The sequence below is a fragment of the Oncorhynchus kisutch genome, linkage group LG4 (genome assembly GCF_002021735.2).
Source record: "Oncorhynchus kisutch isolate 150728-3 linkage group LG4, Okis_V2, whole genome shotgun sequence".
NCBI lineage: Eukaryota > Metazoa > Chordata > Actinopteri > Salmoniformes > Salmonidae > Oncorhynchus > Oncorhynchus kisutch.
Genome location: NC_034177.2, coordinates 68,150,076 through 68,175,354, shown reverse-complemented (window position 1 = coordinate 68,175,354; position 25,279 = coordinate 68,150,076). Strand labels below are relative to the sequence as shown.

General features: G+C 44.4%; 1 protein-coding gene across 6 annotated transcripts in view; it reads right to left on the bottom strand.

Annotated features, from left to right (window-relative positions):
* LOC109888965 (latent-transforming growth factor beta-binding protein 1) overlaps positions 1 to 25,279 on the bottom strand; it is a 138,054-nt gene that overhangs the window by 36,458 nt on the left and 76,317 nt on the right. For 2 of the 6 annotated variants that reach the window (XM_031823465.1, XM_031823469.1), the window contains 15 exons: positions 24,192 to 24,407; positions 20,684 to 20,706; positions 19,638 to 19,749; positions 18,990 to 19,076; positions 16,765 to 16,890; positions 16,239 to 16,364; positions 14,659 to 14,784; positions 14,268 to 14,387; positions 9,143 to 9,265; positions 8,329 to 8,451; positions 5,369 to 5,491; positions 4,175 to 4,300; positions 3,544 to 3,672; positions 1,364 to 1,486; positions 1,068 to 1,199 (listed from right to left, as the gene is read on the bottom strand). In XM_031823465.1, the coding sequence (XP_031679325.1) occupies positions 1,068 to 1,199; positions 1,364 to 1,486; positions 3,544 to 3,672; positions 4,175 to 4,300; positions 5,369 to 5,491; positions 8,329 to 8,451; positions 9,143 to 9,265; positions 14,268 to 14,387; positions 14,659 to 14,784; positions 16,239 to 16,364; positions 16,765 to 16,890; positions 18,990 to 19,076; positions 19,638 to 19,749; positions 20,684 to 20,706; positions 24,192 to 24,407 (1,815 nt within the window). The remainder of the gene's footprint in view (positions 1 to 1,067; positions 1,200 to 1,363; positions 1,487 to 3,543; positions 3,673 to 4,174; positions 4,301 to 5,368; positions 5,492 to 8,328; positions 8,452 to 9,142; positions 9,266 to 14,267; positions 14,388 to 14,658; positions 14,785 to 16,238; positions 16,365 to 16,764; positions 16,891 to 18,989; positions 19,077 to 19,637; positions 19,750 to 20,683; positions 20,707 to 24,191; positions 24,408 to 25,279) is intronic. The other 4 variants (XM_031823466.1, XM_031823467.1, XM_031823468.1 and 1 more) reach the window with 4 other exon arrangements.

Below are 25,279 nucleotides of genomic sequence, written 5' to 3'. Positions count from 1 at the left end.
AGAACTGTGTTCAATCAAGAAAACCTACTCCTGACTCGTTTATTCCACCTTCCCGCTTTAGAGTGACGCCCTATTACTTGGTCCGCTCACAATAATTATGATAAAACATTTCCCTTTACTGTAATTAAAGGGCTTAGCCCGAACCATGAAAAACAGCCCCAGACCATTATTCCTCCTCCACAAAACTTTACAGTTGGCACTATGCATTGGAGCGTTTCCACTGCTCTAGAGTCCAATGGAGGCGAGCATTACACCACTCCAGCCGACGCTTGGCATTGATCATGGTGATCTTAGGCTTGTGTGCGGCTTATCGGCCATGGAAACCCATTTCATGAAGCTCCCGACAAACACTTCTTGTGCTGAAGTTGCTTCCAGAGGCAGTTTGGAACTCGGTAGCGAGGACAGACCATTTTTATGTGCTACGCGCTTCAGCACTCGGCGGTCCCATTATGTGAGCTTGTGTGGCCTACCACTTTGTGGCTGAGCCGTTGATGCTCCTAAACATTTCCACTTCACATTAACAGCACTTACAGTTGACCGGGGCAACTCTAGCAGGGCAGAAATGTGACTGACTTGTTAGAAAGGCAGCATCTTATGACGGTGCCACGTTGAACGTCACTGAGCTCTTCAGTAAGACCGTTCTACTGCCAATGTTTGTCTATGAAGATTGCATGGCTGTGTGTTCGATTTTATACACCTGCCAGCAAAGGGTGTGGCTGAAATAGTCGAATCCACAAATGTAAAGATATTTCCACATACTTTTGTTTATTTAGTGTACATGTACAAATGTCAAGCCAAGGTGACTCTTTGTACTGCTCACTGTCCATCAAAAAGCAGTTGATAGGCCAGAACAAAAATGTATGTAGATGGATGGGGAATGGTATGGAAAGGTGTGTTGATGGGTGAGGGGGTAAGGTGTGTTTTGATGGATGGATGGATGGATGGAGGAGGGTAAGATGAGATACATGTGTGGAATAGGAGTGCATGGGTATTTTAAAGCAAAGGATTGGATGGGGCGACAGCTGAAAGTTTGCATGGCTATTGTTGCCCTGATGACGCCGACTCACCCATACAGATGCCCTCTGGGCCATGATTGTGTCCAGGGGGGCAGTCCACCACACACCTATAGGAGCCCTCCATGTTCTCACACTGCCACGCCCCACAGATGCTCCGCCCCAACTCTGAACACTCGTCAATATCTGGGAGAGCACAGAACCACAGAACCCCATTCAAAACCCAGCTAAACACTTATACACCCCACTGAACTGAATACAGTAGCGATGCTTGAATTGTGGTCCTCAGGAAATCATGATCGGCATAGAGAATGATGGGATATGTAGTTGTGTGACAGAGTGTTACCAACCCAGGCATGTGTCAGTGTCTGCCTGCAGGCGGTAGCCACTGTCACACAGGCATCTGTAGGAACCCTGGCTGTTCTCACAGGAGCCGCCAACACACCTGGTGCCATGCGAGCACTCATCGACGTCTGCAAAGAAACACACACGTACACACACAAACTCAGCATACCGGTATGCCCTATATGCCAACCAAAAAAAATTCTCAAGGGGTGTTTGAAACAAACACCAAACAGTTGAAGACTTGGATGTCCTTGGATACCCTGAAAGTCCGTTGACCGAGACTCATAGAAAAAGTTTCACGTCATCAGAGACCGAGATGAAAGAGACAGAGAGAGAGACAACGGCAGAAGCAGATGTGACAGGCCACAGCAGGTTTCATCTTCCTCTTGATCTCTGCTGGACCCAATTCAATCTAGATGTCAAACAGGCCCTCCCTGGAGCCCAAACATCCTTCTTCTTGGGTCAGACCATCCTTTGGCTGTTACAGGGGAGGACAGTCTGTGGCCCCTTGGGGTATTACTGTACTAAAGCCAAGCTGGAGTCTGGGTAGAAGAGCTGTGGGCCGGGACCCTTGTGCTTTGATTGTGGTCCGGGCCTCAGTCCCAGTCTGCTCCTCAGTTGTGGTTCTGCTGGTCCAAAATAAACAGGGAAAGCGGTGGGCTGAGCTGCGGGGGCTGAACTGGGGGGGCTGAGCTGGGGGGCGCTGAGGTGTTTTATGGCCCATGTCCTATTGCTGGTTCACTGGGCCCATGTTCCCAGGATTAAACAAGGTCGTGGCCCCACCTCACGGGGGCCTATCGTGGAGCCATGTTCAGGCTGAAAACATATTTATACCACAGGAGGAGGGAAGAGGAGAACTCCCCTAACAGTAAATGCTATTTCCTCTGCTTGCCTCCTTTTGGCTTGGGAGGATCATGTGTCTGTCTTTAGCTAATTGGAATCCCACCCCTCAGCCTCAGTGATGGCACCTGCAAAAGTAATCTGCTGTTAACTCTGCTGAAGGATGTCCTGTTGTCAGCTTTACAGACTTGTACAACATGCAGGATGCTCACGTACGATGGCGTATCCCCCTAATTCATTTCCTCAGTGAAAGGATGAGTGAAATGACATGAAAGGTTCAAATTGGATTACGACCAAAAATACTATTGTGGTGGTAATTGCTTATGATGTCCAGAACTCCATACGTATGTGGGTACGCCTGCCCGCCCACGCACGTTTCCGTGTTTACACACACACACACACACACACACACACACACACACACACACACACACACACACACACACACACACACACACACACACACACACACACACACACACACACACACACACAGGACCTCACTCACTGAGCCTGAGCTCCTGCATAAATCAGGAGTAACAGAGTACAGCAGAAAATATTCCTCCTAGTCTAGACAGCGAGCTCAAAGGCTTCCTTCTCTGTTTTTACTGCAGGAAAGGGCATTTAAAACAACTCTGGCACGGGGCTCCTGGCATCAAGGTCTTTGGTGGAAGAAAAGCAGAAACCATATGTGAAAGAAATGAAAGCCACTCTCTTCCAGGAGCAACAAGGCATCGGCAGGGAGAGAGACGGAGCCAGCAGAGCGGAGGGAACATGCGGCATGAGACGGAGGCGTTAGACAAGCATCCGACTAACATCGTATAAATGTCAGATACACATCAGTTGAACCAGAGAAAACCACAACCAAACATGGCACTGCTATCAATCAAACCACCGCTAAAGAACTGGTGTTGTGGATAGATTGTGTGTGTGTGTGCATGTGTGTGCATGTGTGTGCGTGTGTGTGTGTGCGTGTGTGTGTGTGCGTGTGTGTGTAAACGCTGATCGCCATTCACGGCAATTCACAGCAAATAGAGTAACAGCCCCTCTATTATCAATGCACTTATCTGCGATAGGAGGGTAAAGGAGTCGACAAAATAAAAAAAGGTGCTTACGTGCATTTTTCCTCTACTACACAAAGAAAGAGCGACGCGAGTGAGTGAGAGAATGAATGAGTGACTGGGTGAAGAAAATGAGTCAGTGAATCAGTGAGAAGCCTCCTAACACTTCTAATCACTCGAACTGGGCTTATATCGCATTTCACCAAGCCTCTTGGCCCAGAGAAACACCGCCACAACTGCAGATCACTGGAAGAGGCAGGGTGTCATATTATTGTGTGGCCTACCTTCACAGGTGTGTTTGTCCTGGCCGGCAGCGAAGCCTCTCTCACAGACGCAATAGAAGGAGCCCTCAGCGTTGAGACACTCCCCGTGTGGGGAACACAGCTCTGGGTCGTCCAGACACTCGTCAACATCTGTTGGGGACAGCCAGACCAAGGCGCAGGTGTGAGGTCATTCAACATGACACACCAGGGAAAGAAGGAAAGAGGAAGGGAGGGAGATACAGGCCAGAGGCTTGTTAACTGTTGCAGGTGCCTCAGTGTCTGATTCCTTTGTACACACGTATAATGAAGAATGACATCAGCATTACCACAGGCAGGGGAGATATGTGAAATCACCTGGCCTCTCAGCTTCTCTGGCACGCTCACATGATGTGGGAGTGCGTATGTCAGAATAAGTTCATGTATTGGTGAGAGTGTGTGTTCAGGTGTATGTGTGTGTGTGAGTGTGTTTATAGGCATATCAAATTATTGCATCAAAGAGAGTGTGAAGGTGTCTGTGTCTGCATCTATGTCAGTATGTGTGCGTGCGTGCGTGCGTGCGTGCGTGTGTGTGTGTGTGTGTGTGTGCGTGCACATGTGTGTGTCTTTTCATGTATGTTTTGAGTATGTGAGGGAGGGAGTGAGTGGCCTATACCTAGGCAGCTGGTGCCGTTGATCTGCTGGTAGCCCTGGGGGCAGCTGCAGTGGTAGGAGCCCATGTTGTTGACACACTGGCCCACCCTGTCACAGGGCATGGTCAGCTTCTGGCACTCATCCACATCTGCAACCAAAGGGACAGCTCTCAATACAGGCAACACACACACACACACAATCATGGACGCACACAGACACGATGCTTTATGGGAAGATAGAGGACATGCTCGACCGGTGGCTGAGTCCGTTTCAGGGTTTTAATTAGGGTAGCTAGATATTTTCTACCATGTGTTTGTACATTACATGATTCAAAATACATTCAATTAGATTAACAATGTACAAAATATTGATACCAGTTCAGAAATCCAATCTTCTGAATCATTATCAGATTATTATATATACTGAGTGTACAAATCATTAAGAACACCTTCCTAATATTGAGTCCCCACCATTTGGCCTCAGAACATCATCAATTCGCCAGACTCTACAAGGTGTCGAAAGCGTTCCACAGTGATGCTGGCCCATGTTGACTCCAATGCTTCCCACAGTTATGTCAAGTTGGCTGGATGACTTTTGGGTGGTAGACCAGTCTTGATGCACACGGCAAACTGTTGAGCGTGAAAAACCCAGCAGCATTGCAGTTCTTGACACAAACCGGTGCGCCTGCCACCTACTACCATACCTCGTTCAAAGGCACTTAATTATTTTGTCTTGCCTATTCACCCTCTGAATGGCACACATACACAATCAATGTCTCTATTGTCTCAAGGCTTCAAAATCCTTATTTAACCGGTCTCCTCCCCTTCATCTACACTGATTGAAGTGGATTTAACAGGTGACATCAATAAGGGATCATAGCTTTCACCTGGATTCACCTGGTCAGTCTGTAGTGGAAAGAGCAGGTGTTCATAATGATTTGTACACTGCGTATATTTTAAGAACTTTTTTCAGATCTATCTAAACACAGCTATCTCCAATGTGTCCCAAATATCCACTGCACAGTAAGACATTGTACTGAATGAGAAAATGTGTAATTGTGTATCTGAGGGTGTAATTGTGTATGTGAGGGTGTGAGGGTGTAATTGTGTATGTGAGGGTGTAATTGTACGCGCAAGTGTACAATGGTATGAGTCAAATGTATAACGGTATAAGTCAGTGTGGGATGGCAAGGGTCAGAGGATAATGAGAGTCTTACCGTCACACTGGTCCCCTGCCGGGGAGGCCCTAAAGCCGGGCCCACAGTTACAGAGGAAAGAGCCCTCAGTGTTTTGGCAGTGTCCCCTGGTACACACCTGCTCATCCTGGCACTCATCCACATCTGGGGCACAACACACAACACTCTTAGGCAAAACCATCCCACAAACCATCACACAAACCATCACACAAAAGCAGTAAGGCTCAGGGTGCTGCACTGAGAATTCTGAGCGGTGTCACTAAAGTCAACAACATCCAACATGGCCCATTCCTATTTGAAGATGAGATCATGCATAACAAGAGGCATAACACGAGGCATAACACGAGGCATAACAAGAGGCATAACACGAGGCATAACACGAGGCATAACAAGAGGCATAACACGAGGCATAACAGGAGGCATAACACGAGGCATAACACGAGGCATAACAAGAGGCATAACAAGAGGCATAACACGAGGCATAACAAGAGGCATAACAAGAGGCATAACACGAGGCATAACACGAAGCATAACAAGAGGCATAACACGAGGCATAACACGAGGCATAACAAGAGGCATAACACGAGGCATAACAAGAGGCATAACAAGAGGCATAACACGAGGCATAACACGAGGCATAACAAGAGGCATAACAAGAGACATAACAAGAGGCATAACACGAGGCATAACAAGAGGCATAACACGAGGCATAACACGAGGCATAACAAGAGGCATAACAAGAGGCATAACAAGAGGCATAACACGAGGCATAACAAGAGGCATAACAAGAGGCATAACACGAGGCATAACAAGAGGCATAACACGAGGCATAACACGAGGCATAACAAGAGGCATAACACGAGGCATAACACGAGTCATAACACGAGGCATAACACGAGGCATAACAAGAGGCATAACACTAGGCATAACACGATGCATAACAAGAGGCATAACACGAGGCATAACACGAGGCATAACACGAGGCATAACAAGAGGCATAACACGAGGCATAACACGAGGCATAACACGAGGCATAACAAGAGGCATAACAAGAGGCATAACACGAGGCATAACACGAGGCATAACACGAGGCATAACAAGAGGCATAACACGAGGCATAACACGAGGCATAACACGAGGCATAACACGTCTAGCACATGAAGAAATAATAATCCTTTCAATAATGTCAATTTAATGCACAGTATGTTCAAAGTATTGTCAATGCTGTAGGACTTTATACCACATCTTGAATGCCCGTTGTGTCCTCACATTGAATAAGTCATATTTTGATACAGACTTCCTGAGCAAGGTAGCAAAGAGAGAATTCTTATCATTTCAGGTGCCAGAGGGCAAATTGGGCCAGGTGGGCCAGGTGAACAGCGGCATATTGATGTGGCATATTGGGAGAAATATGAAAAGACATTGATATGTGGTAGCAACTTGAGTGGCAACTCAGTGTTTCATATAATTTCATTGCCCCAAACAGACCAAGTTGCTTATTGAAATTCCATAATTTATTCAGCAGGACCCAATAGCTTCACTGTGGGCACTATGGTCCTCTGAAAAAGTTGGGAGCTGCCGGGCAAATCCTGAATGATTTATAAAAGTGCGCTACAAAGCCTCAATCTTAAAGGGGAATTTTACCAAAAATATATTTTCACGTGTATTTCTAGTCAATCCACAATACATACGGTCTGGAAATATAATTTAGCCTACAGTTGCATCATAGCTATCGAAACACGCCTTTTGTCAAAAAGTTGCATAGCCAAGTCAAAGTACTTGCTAGCTGAATCCACCTGTCGCGCTGTTCATATGTGTTCAACCGACTGTGGGTGTGTAATTCAAATGATCTCTGTGGCCAATGTTTACTAGAGCTCGGCCCGAACCCTACCCATGCCCGCGACGTTCAGGCCCTACACTACCCAGGCCTGATTGGTTCTGCCCGAAACCAGAAATGATAAATCATTTCCTCAGTTAGTAAATTAGCTGCTCCTCCAGCTTCCTGCTGGCTCTGCATGTGTGTGAGTATAGCAACGGCTCCACTTGGGCTGCTCTGCTCAGAGCATGGCTGTTTGCTACTTTCCGTCACTCTAAACTCCGGCAAATCTCAAGGAACATGATTCTTTTCTGTGAAATAATCTCTCCTGTCATATATTTGATTAAGGTGAAGCACTTTTGGGACACCACAGGAGGTTTTGATGGCACCTTAATTGGGGAGGACGGGCTCAAAACAATGGCTGGAGCAGAATTAGTGGAATGGTATCTATGTGTTTGATGTCATTCCAGTCATTATTATGAGCCATCCACCCATCAGCAGCCTCCACTGTTTGACACCTACTGTTGAACCAAGTTCAATTCACACACCGACCACTCTACCCAGTTAGAGAGAGGGGAATCTTGGGAGTTGTAGAAATTGACTCAAATGGACAATGGTGAACATCAGGACTGATCAGGACATTCAAAGCTAGATATCTAGACATCGTTTTGAAATGCTTTTTTGTTGTTGTGAATGCATCTACCTTGGGACTACTGAAAACAACAAAAGCACTCAACTGCATGGGTAACATAGTCCTTTAAGCAAGGTGCCTTGTGACTGGCATGAAATACTGTGGAAAAAGCGAAGAAAAAGTGCTTCGCTGAACAAAACTGACAGTCTTAGGCAGGCAGAGTCATTAACTATGTCACATATACAAACAGTGCCCGAACAAATGAGTAATTATGGGGTAGTACTGACAGCATTCACTCTGTGCAGCAATTATACTGTATATATTTATGGGCATTCTAGAAGTTTCTAACCAGTGGCTAATTCAGCTTGGGCTAAAAGGGTGATTCTCTAAACTATGACATCATCCAGTTATAATGTCATCCAGTCTTCTAGATCATTCAGGGACTTGGTAGAGCTAGTTTGGGGCTGTCATTTGAAAGTCAAATAGAACCATGAAAAACTAGATAGACACTACAGATTAGAATTAGGATGTTACCTTCGCATGACTGTCCATCTAAGCTGAGTGTGAATCCATCGTTACAAAAGCAGACAAAGTATCCCTCAAAGTTGGAGCACCTCCCGTTGGCACAAGTTGACGGGTCCAGGCATTCGTCTACGTCTGGGCAGAGTCAAGAAAATGGGAGTCAAACACTTTTACAATGTGCTTAATATCTCAAATGTCTAAACATGCTGGCATGTTAGGAAGGATATTTGAAAAAGAAACTCCAGCACACTGGTATTTGTGATTAATGGATTGGGCCAACCTTCACCTGGGTTAAGGTAATGCACCTGGAATTGCATAATGTGTGTAAACAACCCTCATTATCTTGGATAGGATACAACCACATGAACACAGACCTTGTACAGTTGCGCCGAAATATATTAACACACATGTAGTTTTCTTAAGTAATTCCCTATTTCTTCTAAAATAAGTTCAAAAATATGTATTGGTTACCACAACTTGTGATTAGATTTTCAACATTAAACAACCAATACATTTTTGTAAACTAATGTTCACAATTTTAATTGAGAAACTAAAGACAAGTGGCATGGACAAAAGTATTGGCACCCGGAGCTAGAACTTGGTTGCGCAGCCTTTCACCAAGATAACAGCAGAAGGGTGCCAATATATTTGGCCGTAATTTTATGTGTCCATGGTTGGTATTAAACAGAAATGGATTAGGTTCCTAGAAACTCATGTTAAATATGGCTGTGCAACACTGTCCATACAGGTTTGGGCTGTCGTTTGAAAGTCACATAAAACCATGAAACATAGAGATAGACACTAGGGAAAAGAATTAGGATGTTACCTTCGCATGATTGTCCATCTAAGCTGAGTGTGAATCCATCGTGACACAAGCAGACAAAGTATCCCTCAAAGTTGGAGCACCTCCCGTTGGCACAAGTTGACGGGTCCAGGCATTCGTCTACGTCTGGACAGAGTCAAGAAAATGGGAGTCAAACACTTTTACAATGTGCTTAATATCTCAAATGTCTAAACATGCTGGCATGTTAGGAAGGATATTTTAAAAAGAAGCTCCAGCACACTGGTATATGTGATTAATGGATTGGGCCAACCTTCACCTGGGTTAAGGTAATGCACCTGGAACTGCATAATGTGTGTAAACAACCCTCGTTATCGTGGATAGGATACACACGAACACAGACCCCTTGAAAGTTGGCATGACCTAGCTAAGAAGCTAAACCAGCACCACTACCTCCAATGAGACTTTGGAGGGTCTCCCTATGGGATTGGCTGTGTGACCCAGACATCTGCAGGCTGGGTTACTGCTGCTATAAATATGGTTGGGTAATACTGTCCATACAGGGTAGGGATTTCACTCATAGAATGTGTGTGTTGATTCTGCTGCAGGTCTCCCAGGCAGCTAACATGATGTCTTGGAGCTAGGATTAAACCTGATGTGAGGCCTAATGCACCTCATTGACAAGACAGACAAAGTACCACCAGACTGCCCTCTATCTGCAATACTGTACCCAGCGACCTAGTCTGCATTGCACATGTACAGTGCCTTGCAAAAGGATTCAGCTTTTTCCCTATTTTGTTGCATTACAACCTGTAATTTAAATCGATTTTTATTTGGATTTCATATAATGGACATACACAAAATAGTCCAAATTGGTGAAGTGAAATGAAAACAATTACTGAAATTCAATTAAATTAAAAACTGAAAAGTGGTGCGTGCAGTATGTGTTCAGTATATATTCACCCCCTTTGCTATGAAGCCCCTAAATAAGATCTGGTATAACCAATTACCTTCAGAAGTCACATAATTAATTGAATAAAGACCACCTGTGTGCAATCTAAGTGTCACATGATCTGTCACATGATATCAGTATATATACACCTGTTCTGAAAGGCCCCAGAGTCTGCAACACCACTAAGCAAGGGGCACCACCAAGCAAACGGCACCATGTAGACCAAGGAGCTCTCCAAACAGGTCAGTTGTGGAGAAGTACAGATCAGGATTGGGTTATAAAAAAATATCTGAAACTTTGAACATCCTACAGAGCACCATTAAATCCATTATTAAAAAATGGAAAGGATATGGCACCACAACAAACCTGCCAAGAGAGGGCCGCCCACCAAAACTAATGGGCCAGGCAAGGAGGGCATTAATCAGAGAGGCAACAAAGAGACCAAAGATAACCCTGAAGGAGCTGCAAAGCTCCACAGCGGAGATTGGAGTATCTGTCCATAGGACCACTTTAAGCCGTACATTTCAGAGCTGGGCTTTACGGAAGAGTGGCCAGAAAAAAAAGTAATTGCTTAAAGAAAAAAATAAGCATAGCCGTTTAGAGTTCGCCAAAAGGCATGGGGGAGACTCCCCAAACATATGGAAGAAGGTTATCTGGTCAGATGAGACAAAAATTGAGCTTTTGGCCATCAAGGAAAACGCTATGTCTGGCTCAAACCCAACACCTCTCATCACCCTGAGAATACCATCCCCAGTGAAGCATGGCAGTGGCAGCATCATGCTGTGGGGATTTTTTTCATCGGCAGGGACTGGGAAACTGGTCAGAATGAGGGATGGCGCTAAATACAGGGAAATTCTTGAGGGAAACCTGTTTCAGTCTTCCAGAGATTTGAGACTGGGACGGAGGTTCACCTTCCAGCAGGACAATGACCCTAAGCATACTGCTAAAGCAACACTCTAGTGGTTTAAGCGGAAACATTTAAAAGTCTTGGAATGGCCTAGTCAAAGCCCAGACCTCAATCCAATTAAGAATCTGTGGTATGACTTAAAGATTGCTGTACACCAGCAGAACCCATCCAACTTGAAGGAGCTGGAGCAGTTTTTCCTTGAAGAATGGGCAAAAATCCCAGTGGCTAGATGTGCCAAGCTTATAGAAACATATCCGAAGAGACTTGCAGCTATAATTTCTGCAAAAAGTGTCTCTACAAAGTATTGACTTTGGGGGGGTGAATAGTTATGCTTGCTCAGGTTTTCTGTTAGTTTTTTACCTTATTTCTTGTTTGTTTCACAATAAAACAATAAAAATGTTGCATCTTCAAAGTGGTAGGCATGTTGTGTAAATCAAATGATACAAACCCCCAAAAATCTATTTTAATTCCAGATTGTAAGGCAACAAAATAGGAAAAATGCCAAGGGGGTGAATACTTTCGCAAGGCACTGTAGCTGGTGAGTTTTCAAAGGTGGGCTGTATATGACCAAAAGCAGGGTAAAAACGTATTACTGTAAGCGGAGGATAGTATGAAACGCTAAAGATTAAATGAGGATAGTCTTAGAAATGCTAAATATTGATATCGTCTCACTAAATACCTCGCCAGAAATACAGTCTGTCCTAATTCCCCTTGCTTGCAGTCTGTGTGAGGGCTTTGAGAAGACAGAGAAGCAGTGAACCAGTGCTGTGGCTCAGGGATTCGGGGGAAACTCTTGGACTTCGTAGTAAAGGCGGAGTGTAAGAGAGATGGAGTGGGGGACGAGCCAATGTCAATACCAGCCGCAGGACCAGCCGCAGGACAAAGCACACACCTAACAGCAGAGCAGTGGGTGTTCTCCCCACGTTCATACAGACACACACACACACACACACCCCTACACAATATATACAAAAGTATGTGGACACCCCTTCAAATGAGTGGATTCGGCTATTTCAGCCACACCCGTTGCTGACAGGTGTATCAAATCGAGCACACAGCCATGCAATCTCCATAGACAAACATTGGCTGTAGAATGGCCCATACTGAAGAGCTCAGTGACTTTCAACGTGGCACCGAAATAGGGTGCCACCTTTCCAACAAGTCAGTTCATCAAATTTCTGCCCTGCAAGAGCTTCCCCAGTCAGCTGTAAGTGCTGTTATTGTGAAGTGGAAGGCCACACAAGCTCACAGAATGAGACCACCGAGTGCTGAAGCGTGTAGCAGGTAAAAATAATTTGTCCTCGGTTGTAACACTGCATCTGGAAGCAACGTCAGCAAAATAACTGTTCGAAGGGAGCTTCATGAAATGGGTTTCCATGGCTGAGCAGCCGCACACAAGCCTAAGACCACCATGCGCAATGCCAAGCATCGGCTGGAGTGGTGTAAAGCTTGCCGCTATTGGACTCTGGAGTGATGAATCACGCCATCATCATCTGTGTACTACAAATACCTGGGTGTGTGGTTAGACTGTAAACTCTCCTTCCAGACTCACATTAAGCATCTCCAATCCAAAATTAAATCTAGAATCGGCTTCCTATATCGCAACAAGCATCCTTCACTCATGCTGCCAAACATACCCTCGTAAAACTGACCATCCTACCGATCCTCGACTTCGGTGATGTCATCTATAAAATATCCTCCAACACTCTACTCAACAAACTGGATGCAGTCTATCACAGTGCCATCTGTTTTGTCACCAAAGCCCCATACACTACCCACCATTGCGACCTGTACGCTCTCGTTGGTTGGCCCTCGCTTCATACTCGTCGCCAAACTCACTGGCTACAGGTTATCTACAAGTCTCTGCTAGGTAAAGCCCCGCCTTATCTCAGCTCACTGGTCACCATAGCAGCACCCACTCGTAGCACACGCTCCAGCAGATATATCTCACTGGTCACCCCCAAAGCCAACTCCTCGTTTGGCTGTCTTTCCTTCCAGTTCTCTGCTGCCAATGACTGGAACGAATTGCAAAAATCTCTGAAGCTGGAGACTCACATCTCCCTCACTAGCTTTAAGCACCAGCTGTCAGAGCAGTTTACAGATCACTGCACCTGTACTTAGCCTATCTGTAAACAGCCCATCTACCTACCTCATCCCCATACTGGTATGTATTTATTTATTTTGCTCCTTTGCACCCCAGTATCTCTACCTGCACATTCATCTTCTGCCGATCTACCATTCCAGTGTTTAATTGCTATATTGTAATTACTTCGCCACCATGGCCTATTTATTTCCTTAACTTACCTCATTTGCACTCACTGTATATTGACTTTTTGTTTTCTTTTGTTCTACTGTATTATTGACTGTATGTTTTGTTTATTCCATGTGTAACTCTGTTGTTGTATGTGTCGAATTGCTACTCTTTATCTTGGCCAGGTCGCAGTTGCAAATGAGAACTTGTTCTCAACTAGCCTACCTGGTTAAATAGAGGTGAAATAAATCAAACAAAATAAAATCTGGCAGTACGACGGACAAATCTGGGTTTGGCGGATGCCAGGAAAATGCTACCTGCCCCAATTTATAGTGCCAACGGTAAAGTTGGGTGGAGAAGGAATAATGGTCTGGGCCTGTTTTTCATGGTTCGGGCTTGGCCCGTTAGTTCCAGTGAAGGGAAATCTTAGCGCCACAGCATACAATGACACGATTCTGGGCTTCTTTGTGGCAACAATTTGGGGAAGGTCCTTTCCTGTTTCAGCATGACAATGTCCCCGTGCATAAATTGAGGGTAATACAGAAATTGTGTGTTGAGATCGGTGTGGAAGAACTTGGCTGGACTGCACTGAGCCCTGACCTCAACCCCATTGAACCCCTTTGGGATGTATTGTAAAGCCGACGGTGAGCCAGGCCTAATCGCCCAACATCTGTGCCCGTCCTCACTAACGCTCTTGTGGCTGAATGGAAGCAAGTCCCCGCAGCAATGTTCCAACATCTAGTGGAAAGCCTTCCCAGAAGAGTGGAAGCTGTTATAGCAGCAAAGGTGGACCAACTCCATATTAACGCCCATGATTTTGTAATGAGATCTTCGACAAGCTGGTGTCCACATACTTCAGTGATGTAGTGTATGTTTAAACTGTACATGCGTGCACACACACACTCACGCACAAGACACAGAACGATGGATTGTCAAACAAGTCTTCTTTTTTTTTTCAACTCCAAATTGGTGGAAGGAATTTGAATGCAGAGCCAAGCCGCTCCAGTAATTTCGATGCTCCTGATTATTTGTGAGGGAAGGAGAATGTTCAGTCCCATACCGACACACTGTCCTCCCTGGCCCTGGAAGCCCTTTGGACACAGATCACACTCATACGAGCCTGGGAAGTTGATGCACAGGCCGGATGGACACACACCCAAGTCCAGACACTCATTTATATCTATGAGAGAGAGAGAGAGTGAGAGAGAAAGAGAGAGACAGAGGTGTGGGGAAATGAGTTATATAAAAGAGGCAAGGAGAGAATCAACACCAAAAAAGGCCATTGGTTTCAGTGGGATGAGTGCTTGATGTGTGAGTAAGCCAGATGCATACCATGTTATTGATAGGTCAAAAACAGCCATGCCCTTGTCTTACCATGAAACCCCCTCTAATTCTCCTGCCCCTAAAGCTCTCAAAATAGAACCCAAATATGTAAAGGGTGCGTCCTGTACCTTCACACTGGCCTGTTGGACTCATCCTGTAGCCACTGTCACAGTGCAAACAGGTGTAGGAACCCACGGTGTTGACACAAAACTCATCCTCAGGACACGTGTGGGTGTTCAGACACTCGTTTAAATCTAAGAAAGGGATGTAGAGGGGGAGGGTGGAGACGAAGAGAGAGAGACGGAGATGGGAGAGGTTTGAAGATAGCACTTGGCTCTAACAAAGACAAGAATCTTTCAAGAATAACCATTCCTTTTTTGGTACTCACCCGAACCCATTAAGCATAATCCCCAAAACCCTGGCGAAATGTGATGGAGTACCAATAATTCTAGTGCTGTGTCGCTAATGTTGTACAACCATGTCAGACACTACTCCGTCCAATGTCAACAATGGCAGCGTAAGTTCAGGCTAAAATTGATGGAATCTCTTGATCTGTCCATCGATCTGTGCCAAACCTTCATTTACCCCAGTCTGAGTGTGATATCCATCTATCTAAACTATTTGGACAGTCTGGCATTACAGAGGGCTAGGAGTTTGGCTCATGACACCCTTTCCTTGACTTTAACTGAATAACATGGACATTGCTGATTCATGCCAGGCCTATCCCTGTGTCATGCCCTCCTAGCCCACCCTAAGATGGACCAATGCCAGGCTAAAGTGACTGGAACCTCCTCTGAGGGCTCTGGGCGGGACTTCCTGTGGGACATTAAAAAAAGACAGAACAAACGAGGAAGGAAACAGGGACCCCTAATTTGCCTCTTAAACGGTGTGATACCAACTAAAATAACCTCCTCAGCTGGGTATCCAGGATACCACTCCCCTCCTTAGAAACCAAACATCCCCCACCCTGATGTGGAAGTCACTGAACACAGACTGCACACAGACTGCACATAGACTGAACACAGACTGCACACAGACTGCAAACAGACTGCACACAGACTGCACACAGACTGCACACAGACTGCACATAGACTGCACACAGACTGCACACTTTATTTTTGTTTTAAGGTGACATGTAGTGTTTCTTCTGAGTGAGCCAGTGTTCTCAATGTCTTTTTAGTCTCGTTGTCACCGAACGTTCCATCTGCCTATAAAATACTTAGGGCTGTCGTCCTCAAGTTGCCTGTTTTGGTGCTCATATCCACATATAAATCCCTTGCAAACAGTAATAAACTATACTCTCATGTTTCATTTTCAGATGTTAGTCTGTTACAGTAGAGTTATGGGGAAATAATCACCAGCTTTTTGCCTCTGCAAACCTAATTTTGTGTCATTTTGTGGAAGAGAAAACGTGTGTAGAAACACCAGAAACCACCTAATGACAGTGTTCCCAGTATTTATATCCCAGGATAGGGAGGATGATGGGGAGGACGTCACTAATGGGCTACACTGTGGTCACCTTCTAAAACTTTGCCCCTATCTCCAGGGAGGGGGGCTAAGCCAACAAGGAACTATACTGAAGACAACTGGGGAAATGAAAACACCCAAATGGCTATCCAGGTATTGAATCTCCTAGGCTTCTGCTATTGTTTTTGGTGTGTCTCTGTATTTCAGGGAGCGTGGCGGTATGTGTGTGAAATGGCTTTACCAATGCAACTGGTTCCCTCCTCATCTGTCATGAAGCCTGGTTGGCACATACACAGGAAGCTGCCGGGAGTGTTCTTGCAGCGGCCGTTAGAGCACAATGATGCAGAATCCAGGCATTCATTAACATCTATCCACAGGTACAGCATGGCAGGAGACATGGGATGGAACATGAGTCAACTTGCTTAGACATGACACGTAAGTGGATTAAAGTACTATGAGATGCAATAGATGTAGATACGAGTACTATGAGATGCAATAGATATAGATACGAGTCTTTATTTCAAACCATCACTGTAGCAAAGAGGTCGCTGAGTGATTCTCCTACCGTGTCTAAATGTATACGTAACTATTCCTTCATCAAGAGAGGCCTCCAAAGGCTAGTAAAATCATTCCTATTTACAGATGTAATTAAATGGATCTACCTTCAGGGCACAATCTAAAGAGTGAAATCCAATCAGACTAAATGAGAAGAGGACTATTCCCATTGGTCTGATAAATGGATGTGACCTTGACTTCTTGTTTCTCACCTACACAGGTGGTGTGTGTCTCGTCCATCTGGTAGCCCTCGTTACAGGTGCAGCTATAACCCTCTGCAGTGTTGTAGCAGATCCCCTGGCCACAGATGTGAGGGTTCACCTTGCACTCATCCACCTCTGGCCGAGAGAGAGAAAGAGAGAGATAGAGGAGGGAGAGAGAAGGAAACCTCATGCTACTCTTCAAATACTAAATACAAATATGCAGTTTCGATATGCGCGGCATAAACAAATCTATTCCATTCCTGCAAATGTCCTTTCCTCTCCCTAGCTAATAGTCTCATCAGCATCCCACTCATGGCTGCAAATGTGTTTCTGTATGACAAATCTGCTCAGTATGTGCATCAATCTGTCTACTCAGTCTTGACAGTGGGAAATTGCCTTCCATACCACAGAGAAAAAGTAGGGAATAGAGTAAATCATAGTGTCTAATACCCATCAAAAGGCATCGATATGCAGACATATTACAGAAGTGGGTCACTGGGCCTACAGTTTCAGAGACCTAAGGACTCCATATAAGCCGAAACTGTACAACTGTCAAATCCCAGTGACTGAAAGGTTGGGCCATTTCAGATCTTGATGAGAAGTAGAGAACATGAAAGGGGGATTAAATGCCATGTGACAATCTATCAAAATACATTATTAATACTTTACCTAAGAATTAGTGTTACTGAGGTAGTCAATGTCAGCAGGCTTGATGACTGGGCTTCTTCATAGCTCAGCAGGAAAGTATGGTGGAATTAAATTCATTGGAGTATTACTGTACACATTTCAATAGGTGAGGTTTCTTTGCTCAACTATGCTAGAGTGGCATCTCCTCAGAAATACAGTTCAATTACTGTTATATTGCTGTGTTTTGTATGGGATTTAGGGAGGACATCAGTCAGTCAAACAGAGGAGGGTGGGCTCCTGCTTACTCTCAAGCTTTCTTCCCACCTAAGGAGATTTTCCTCAACTGTTTGGTCGAGAGTTATTGTTGAGCACTTTGTGACAAACGTATTTGTAAAAAGCACTTTCATTTGATTGACTAATTGATTGCTTGGTTGAGGTACAGAATGCTTAGCGAGTGTAATTATTAGTATCTTAAAGAGCATCTGCGCCGTGGTACAATAAAACTATGGTTGTTTTTTACTTTAAAAATAAACAGGTCCAGAATGATTCGCAAGCATTGAGGCACGGAGACCAGAGACTATCACAGTAAGGATGATTAAGAAAAGAAGTGGGCAATTATGCCGCCCAGTTTACTGAGTGTCTGTCATCGGGAGGCCTCATAACATTTCTGTGGCCTCTTAATATGGTGTCACCTTTCCGGGACACCAGGACGTAAAACGCTGAGATGAGAGAGGTCTGGGGGTTTGGATATCCGCCTAGCAAAAATAAACCAAAATATCCCTGCGGTCTCCTGATTGGTCCAAGAGGTTTATGTGGGCCTGGCACCAGATAGTCCCACTCCCTTCCCTCCACACTAGTCTCCGTGCCGACACTCTCTCTCCTCTGCTGCTCTGAAAATTCCCGTCTTCCTCGTCCAGGGTATCAAAATAAAAACAGGTGGGTTTCACACAAGTGGTTGCCTAGCGATGGCACCAATCACTGGCCTTCCCCTTTGAAGAAACACGGCAACAAAATCTAAAATTGGAATCTCTTAAATAAAACAATACGGGACCCAAATATATTTCTGTGAGGGTCAGGTGAGAAATAAAAGTTTCTCAGCACTTTCATTGGAGTGATTTGAAGCCATAATGATGTTGTTAGACTTTTCACATCTAGAAAGTGGAGAGAGAGAGACTTCGTGTTGCTGTGGCCCCTCAACAGCAACACATGACTCCTAAATATAGAAGAGCGCAGAATATTCTCACAACGGGGGGAGAACCCCAAGGACAAAGAAAAGGGGGTCAGGGAGAGTTCAAAAGTGCCATGTTCCCAGTCTGTGGAAATTCCTCTTATCGGCCTATGTTTTTGCCCCTGACCTGTGAGGAATTCAGATGCAGAGTTAAACACAAATAAAGGGTCAGTTAATGGGCGAGTGAGGGAGATAAGAACTAATCTTGTGTTCCCTTCATCCCTCCATTCATTCATGATTTATACACAATCAGCTCGGGATAGCTTAGATATAGAATGTAGCAGGGATGGTAGGTATCAACCCATCAGCTGCACATTGACCTAACACTAAACTATGTCCAAATGTCACGGCGTTGCTGCATGTCAGTGTGAGCACTTACCTGCTGACTGAGTAGGGGCGATGTCCTGGCCAGCGTTGGTGGGGAGGATCAGGGCTGGAGCAGGGGGGGACATTTCCTCCACAACCTCTGAGAGACCAGGACAGATGGAGCCAGGGGAGAGAACAGTGCAGTCAGACTTTCTGTGATCTTTAAAACGAGTGCTTCAGTGGGTACGAGTGTAATGCAGAGTACTGTAGAAATCCCAGCGGACAGAGATAAATCACTCGACGCCATCAAGTGCTGAGCTGACAGCTGTTGAAAGATTTTTCCAGCTTGGATATGTATTGAATGGAACAATAAAACAACTATTTTTACAACAATCGAAACGTTGCGTTTCAATTAAGATAACCCTAGACTTGAGTCTGGAGAAGACCCATCACAAATGGCCGGTGCTCTTTCCCTTATGACGATTAGTTCTGTTACAGGGGAAAGAACACAAGATATTTTTCAAACCAACACATTTTCATTTTTATTCTGTCAGGTAAAATTGACCGTAAAGCACCAGTGGAGTCCTAATTACATAGAGTTCGGTACAGTGCCAAAACAACCATCATAATGAAATAACTTGCAGAGAGTGAGAGCGAGCCTAGCCCTGTGAGACTGAAATAGTAGCAGAGAGAGTAGAGATGAATGAAATGGATGAGACACCTTTGTAGGCCGGCTCCATCCTCATGGTAGAGACACCGGGAGAGAGCTGTGGCTGGCCAGCCTCGGCCTCAACTATTGGACTACTACTAGTAGCCTCCAGAATAACCAGCTCCTTGAAGGACAGAACACAAGACAAACACAATATGGACCTCCGGGTCAGTGGACTGATCCGTATAGACATGAGGTTTCAGTGAGCAAGCGCCGTTCATGCACCGTTGTCATGCGTGCGCTCGTCATATAGGCTGCTCGGCAGTAAACTAACTGAAGATCCGCTTGCATTACAGCCGAAGGAAGGTTAAGAGCTTGAAGGGCTTGATGGTGGGAAGCGAAACATGGGTTTTCATTGAGTAGATAGGGTCTATAGTTATCAGTTGTGTGGACTCCAACTTGACTTCAGCTTTTCTTTTACCTTTTACCTTTGGAGTTTCTCTAGGATGTCAAAATGGTTTGCGCAATAGTGTTTACTTACTCTGCCTTCATCAAAGTGCTTTAGGTTTCAAGCTGCTGAGCCTACTGTTCCTCTGAAAGAACCAATATACTGTAAAGGAGAGCTTCTATATTTACATAATTCAAGTCATAATACAATACTAAATCCATTACAGAAAAGTGTTTCAGGACTGTTCCGTTTTGGAGACTCTTAGGCTGCGTTTACATAGGCGTCCAGATTCTGATCATTTGCCCAATTATTGATCACTGATCTGCTTGGTCAAAAGACCAATTTGTGGAAAAAAAAATCAGAATTGGGCTGCCTGTGTAAACACATCCATACAGTATGAGGCTGGACAAAAGCGCAAAGAGCAAAGTCTTAGCAGCTGTGATTGGCATTGACAGATGTTCCACTGTGAAGTGCTCTTAAGCTGAAAGCGTGGAGCAGTGATTGGCTCAAAGTCATGCAGTGGTGATGCTGACTTCATGCAGAGGTGATGCTGCAGGCTGCTACTGCAGGTCGCTGCCATAGAGGCTAAAGGGTGAATCCTTCTTGTCGCATGCAAGAAAGCTATTTTCTTTTCATTTTTTATTTTTTTTGCAGAAGAAACCCAACCTACCTGCTCAGGTGCATCTGTGGCTACTGGTCATAAAAAACAATATGAAAAAAATATGGAAAAAAACAAGAGTGAGATCAAGAAAGAGTTTGGAAGCACAAGGCTGGATATACCTGCCCTTGATCATCAAGTACAAGTACATCATATACTTCATTATATTTCTCCAATAAATATCTTCAGGCTTTTGAATAAATTAATAACCCTTTCCGGCTGGGGCCAGAGGACCAATCGTTTGCAATTCATAAGACTGTCACCTTCACAGGCTCTGGGGGTACGTTTAGCTGTTCATGGCCATGTCGAAACATGATCTTTTTCATAGCAACGGACAAATGTTAATCAGTTACAAGGTCGTTCCACTTACACCTTATTTTAAACACTGGCCAAATGCCATGTCATAACTCAACCCTCAGGCGGTTTTACTCTATTTAGATCTAGAGGTCATAAAAACAAACAGGATTGTTATTAATGTAGCAGAACATTGGGCATGAAACAAATCACCTCCACCAGGATTTTTAGCTCAGTGGTGCCAGCTTTAGCCCCTTGTGGCATGAAAACACTAATCTACACAGGTTTGGGCAGTGGCTTTCTCTCTTATTGTTTGTCTGAGTCTGTCCTCTGCATTGGAATCCTCTGTACTCGGAGCTCGAGAGAAGCTTAGTGGTAATTTGGACAAGTCTGTGCGCTCTAATGCTGCCAAGTTTCTCTTTCCATCGCCAACTCCCAAGCATGTCCTGAACAATACGAAAGAGGAGCTCCATCTCTCCTCTCTCTCAGAAGTTTGAGAGTCGACAGCAAGCCAAAGCATGTGAATCCTCACCATCCTGTCCAGGGTGGAACTGAATTGAACTCTGGTTGAGAGATATTTTTAAAGACCCCACACACACTCATACAAATACAAATCTGTTTAGTTTCACTTACAGTACCAGTCAAAGGTTGACACACCTAGTCATTCAAGGGTTTTTCTTTATTTTTACTATATTGTTGTACTATATTGTAGAATAATAGTGACAACATCAAAACAACAACAACATCAAAACGATGAAATAACACATTTGGAGTCATATAGTAACCAAAAAAGTGTTAAACAAATGTAGTTTATATTTAAGATTCTTCAAAGTAGCCACCCTTTACCTTGATGACAGCTTTGCACACTCTTGGCATTCTCTCAACCAGCTTCATGAGGAATGATTTTCAAACCGTCTTGAAAGAGTTCCCACATATGCTGAGTACTGGTTGGCTGGTTTTCCTTCACTCTGAGGGACTCATCCCAAACAATCTCAATTGGGTTGTGGAGGCCAGGTCATCTGATGCAGCACACCTAGGGGTTAGAGCGTTGGGCCAGTAACGGTTGCTGGATCAAATCCCAGAGCTGACAAGGTAAAAATCAGTCATTCTGCCCCTGAGCAGGGCAGTTAACCCACTGTTCCCCGGGTGCTGAAGACATGGACGTTGATTATGGATGTCTGATTCAGAGGGGTTGGGTTAAATGCGGAAGATACATTTCAGTTGTACATCTGACTAGCCCTTAAATAGACTGCAAGTGTGTTTTGGGTCATTGTCCTGTTGAAAAACAAATGATAGTCCCACTAAGCGCAAACCAGATGGGATGGCGTGTCACTGTAGAATGCTGTGGTAGCCATGCTGGTTATGTGTGCCTTCAACTCTAAATACATCACAGACAATGTCACCAGCAATGCATCCCCACACCATCACACCTCCTCCTCCATGCTTCATGGTGGGAACCACACAAGCGGCGATCATCCGTTCATCCACTCTGCGTCTCACAAAGTCACGGAGGTTGGAACCAAAAATCGCAAAATTGGACTTATCAGACCAAAGGACAGATTTCCACCGTTCTAATGTCCGTTGCTCGTGTTTCTTGGCCCATGCAAGTCTCTTCTTATTTTTGGTGTCCTTTAGTAGTGGTTTCTTTGTAGCAATTAGACTATGAAGGCCTGATACATGCAGTCTCCTCTGAACAGTTGATGTTGAGATGTCTCTGTTACTCATTGAAGCATTTATTTGGGCTGCAATTTCTAAAGCTGGTAACTCTAATGAATGTATCCTCTGCAGCAGAGGTAACTCTGGGTCCCTTTCCTGTGGCAGTCCTCATGAGAGCCAGTTTCATCATAGCACTTGATAGTTTTTGCGACTCCACTTGAAGAAACTTCCAAAGTTCTTGACTTTTTCCGGATTGACTGACCTTCATGTCTTAAAGTAATGATGGACTGTCGTTTCTCTTCACTTATTTGAGCTGTTCTTGCCATAATATGGACTTGGTCTTTTACCAAATAGGGCTAACTTCTGTATACCACCCCTACCTTGTCACAACACAACTATTTGGCTCAAACACATTAAGAAGGACAGAAATTCCACAAATTTAATTTAATGTTAATTTAAATGCATTACAGGTGACTACCCCATGAAGCTGGTTGAGAGAATGCCAAGAGTGTGTACTCCAGTTTGTTATATCTGGAGTACTTCTCCTGTCCTATTCGGTGTCCTGTGTGAATCTAAGTGTGCGTTCTCTAATTCTCTCCTTCTCTCTTTCTTTCTCTCTCTCGGAGGACCTGAGCCCTAGGACCATGCCCCAGGACTACCTGACATGATGACTCCTTGCTGTCCCCAGTCCACCTGGCCATGCTGCTGTTCCAGTTTCAACTGACCTGAGCCCTAGGACCATGCCCCAGGACTACCTGACATGATGACTCCTTGCTGTCCCCAGTCCACCTGGCCATGCTGCTGCTCCAGTTTCAACTTCCACCTGACTGTGCTGCTGCTCCAGTTTCAACTGTTCTGCCTTATTATTATTCGACCATGCTGGTCATTTATGAACATTTGAACATCTTGGCCATGTTCTGTTATAATCTCCACCCGGCACAGCCAGAAGAGGACTGGCCACCCCACATAGCCTGGTTCCTCTCTAGGTTTCTTCCTAGGTATTGGCCTTTCTAGAGAGTTTTTCCTAGCCACCGTGCTTCTACACCTGCATTGCTTGCTGTTTGGGGTTTTAGGCTGGGTTTCTGTACAGCACTTTGAGATATCAGCTGATGTACGAAGGGCTATATAAATACATTTGATTTGATTTGATTTGAGTGTGCAAAGCTGTCATCAAGGAAAAGGGTGGCTACTTTAACACTTTTTGGGTTACTACATGATTCCATATGTGTCATTTCATAGTTTTGATGTCTTCACTATTATTCTACAATGTAGAAAATAGAAAAAAGAAAGAAAAACCCTGGAATGTGTAGGTGTGTCCAAACTTTTGACTGGTACTGTTGAACGGGTGGATTGCTCTTTATTTGGATGAAAAGGTTTTGCGCTGGCACTGTAGGTACACAAAATTGCACATATCAAAACAGCCCAGCATAGTGAAAAGACAAGAGCATGGCCCCTATCTATGAGTCACACTCAGTCCCACCCAGCTCAGCCCAATCTTCTGTCTCTGTCTTTCCATGGTACATTAGTAACGATGGCCTGGTACAGAGGAAATTGCATGATGTTGACTTACCTGGTACAGAGGGAAGCTGTCTCTCAGCGACGCTCAAGGCCTCCACTGGTTTCTCATGTGTCGGCAGGGGCAGAGGCGGGGCCACAGGCTCTTGGTGGGTGATCATTGGCTTGTTGATGGTCTCAGGTTGGCTGGGTAGTTTATTGGGTGGTTTGGGCTTGTAAGATCCTGTGACAGTGTAGCCCATCCCACCAGGGCATATCTCCTTGAATTTAGCTAAAATGTTTAAAATAAAAATACAGTAAGTTTATCCATACTTTGTGCAAGACAAAAAAAATACCTATTTCAGGTTAAAAATAATAAATTATAGCTAATTTGGCTAATCTTTCATTTTATGTAACTACAATGTAACGTACAATAGGTTACATGCTGTTTGGTTTTTGTTGTTGTAGCAGATTTGTGTATATCAGTCTCTGGGTCATTCCACCAATTGGGTGCCTTTTGAGTAATATACCTTGGTGAAAAAAAACATAGAATTTCACCTAATTTTAACATTCTGTAGTAAAGAGCACATGTTCAACTTAATACAAAGCATGTGTTTCCATCTCGAGGTTAAAAAAACAACTATATTAAGTGTCTATTAAGTGCCAAATAAAGTAAAAGGGTGACTGTAACAAGGTAAATGATCTTAAATCAGCCAGAAATCCCCTTGTGACAGGAGGAATGGAAGCTGTTGTGTGCAACAGGGAGGGTCAATTGAATGCAAAAAAATATTGTCAAAAAATGTCTAGCCTGTCCATCTATGGGTAACAGTGTTGACATGTAATGCTCAACCCACTCAGTTTTCCACCACAAAACACCAGAAAATTGCAAAAAAGAGTAGAACCAGCTCACCTGCTTTTACTCTGTGGTTTTACAATTTTATTAGATGTAGAATTTGCTATTTTTTAAAAGAATAGTTTCATCCTCTTAAAATGAGAGTTCAGTTCATGTAACAGGGTTGACCTTAAAATGAGGGAGAGTTTTTTGGTTTTACATAAAAATGAATCACTAATTACATTAAATAAATAATCATCTTCAGAAATGACTTTGTCATGATGATTAAAACTTGATGATTAAAATGTTGGGGTTAAGTGGGTTAAACTCTT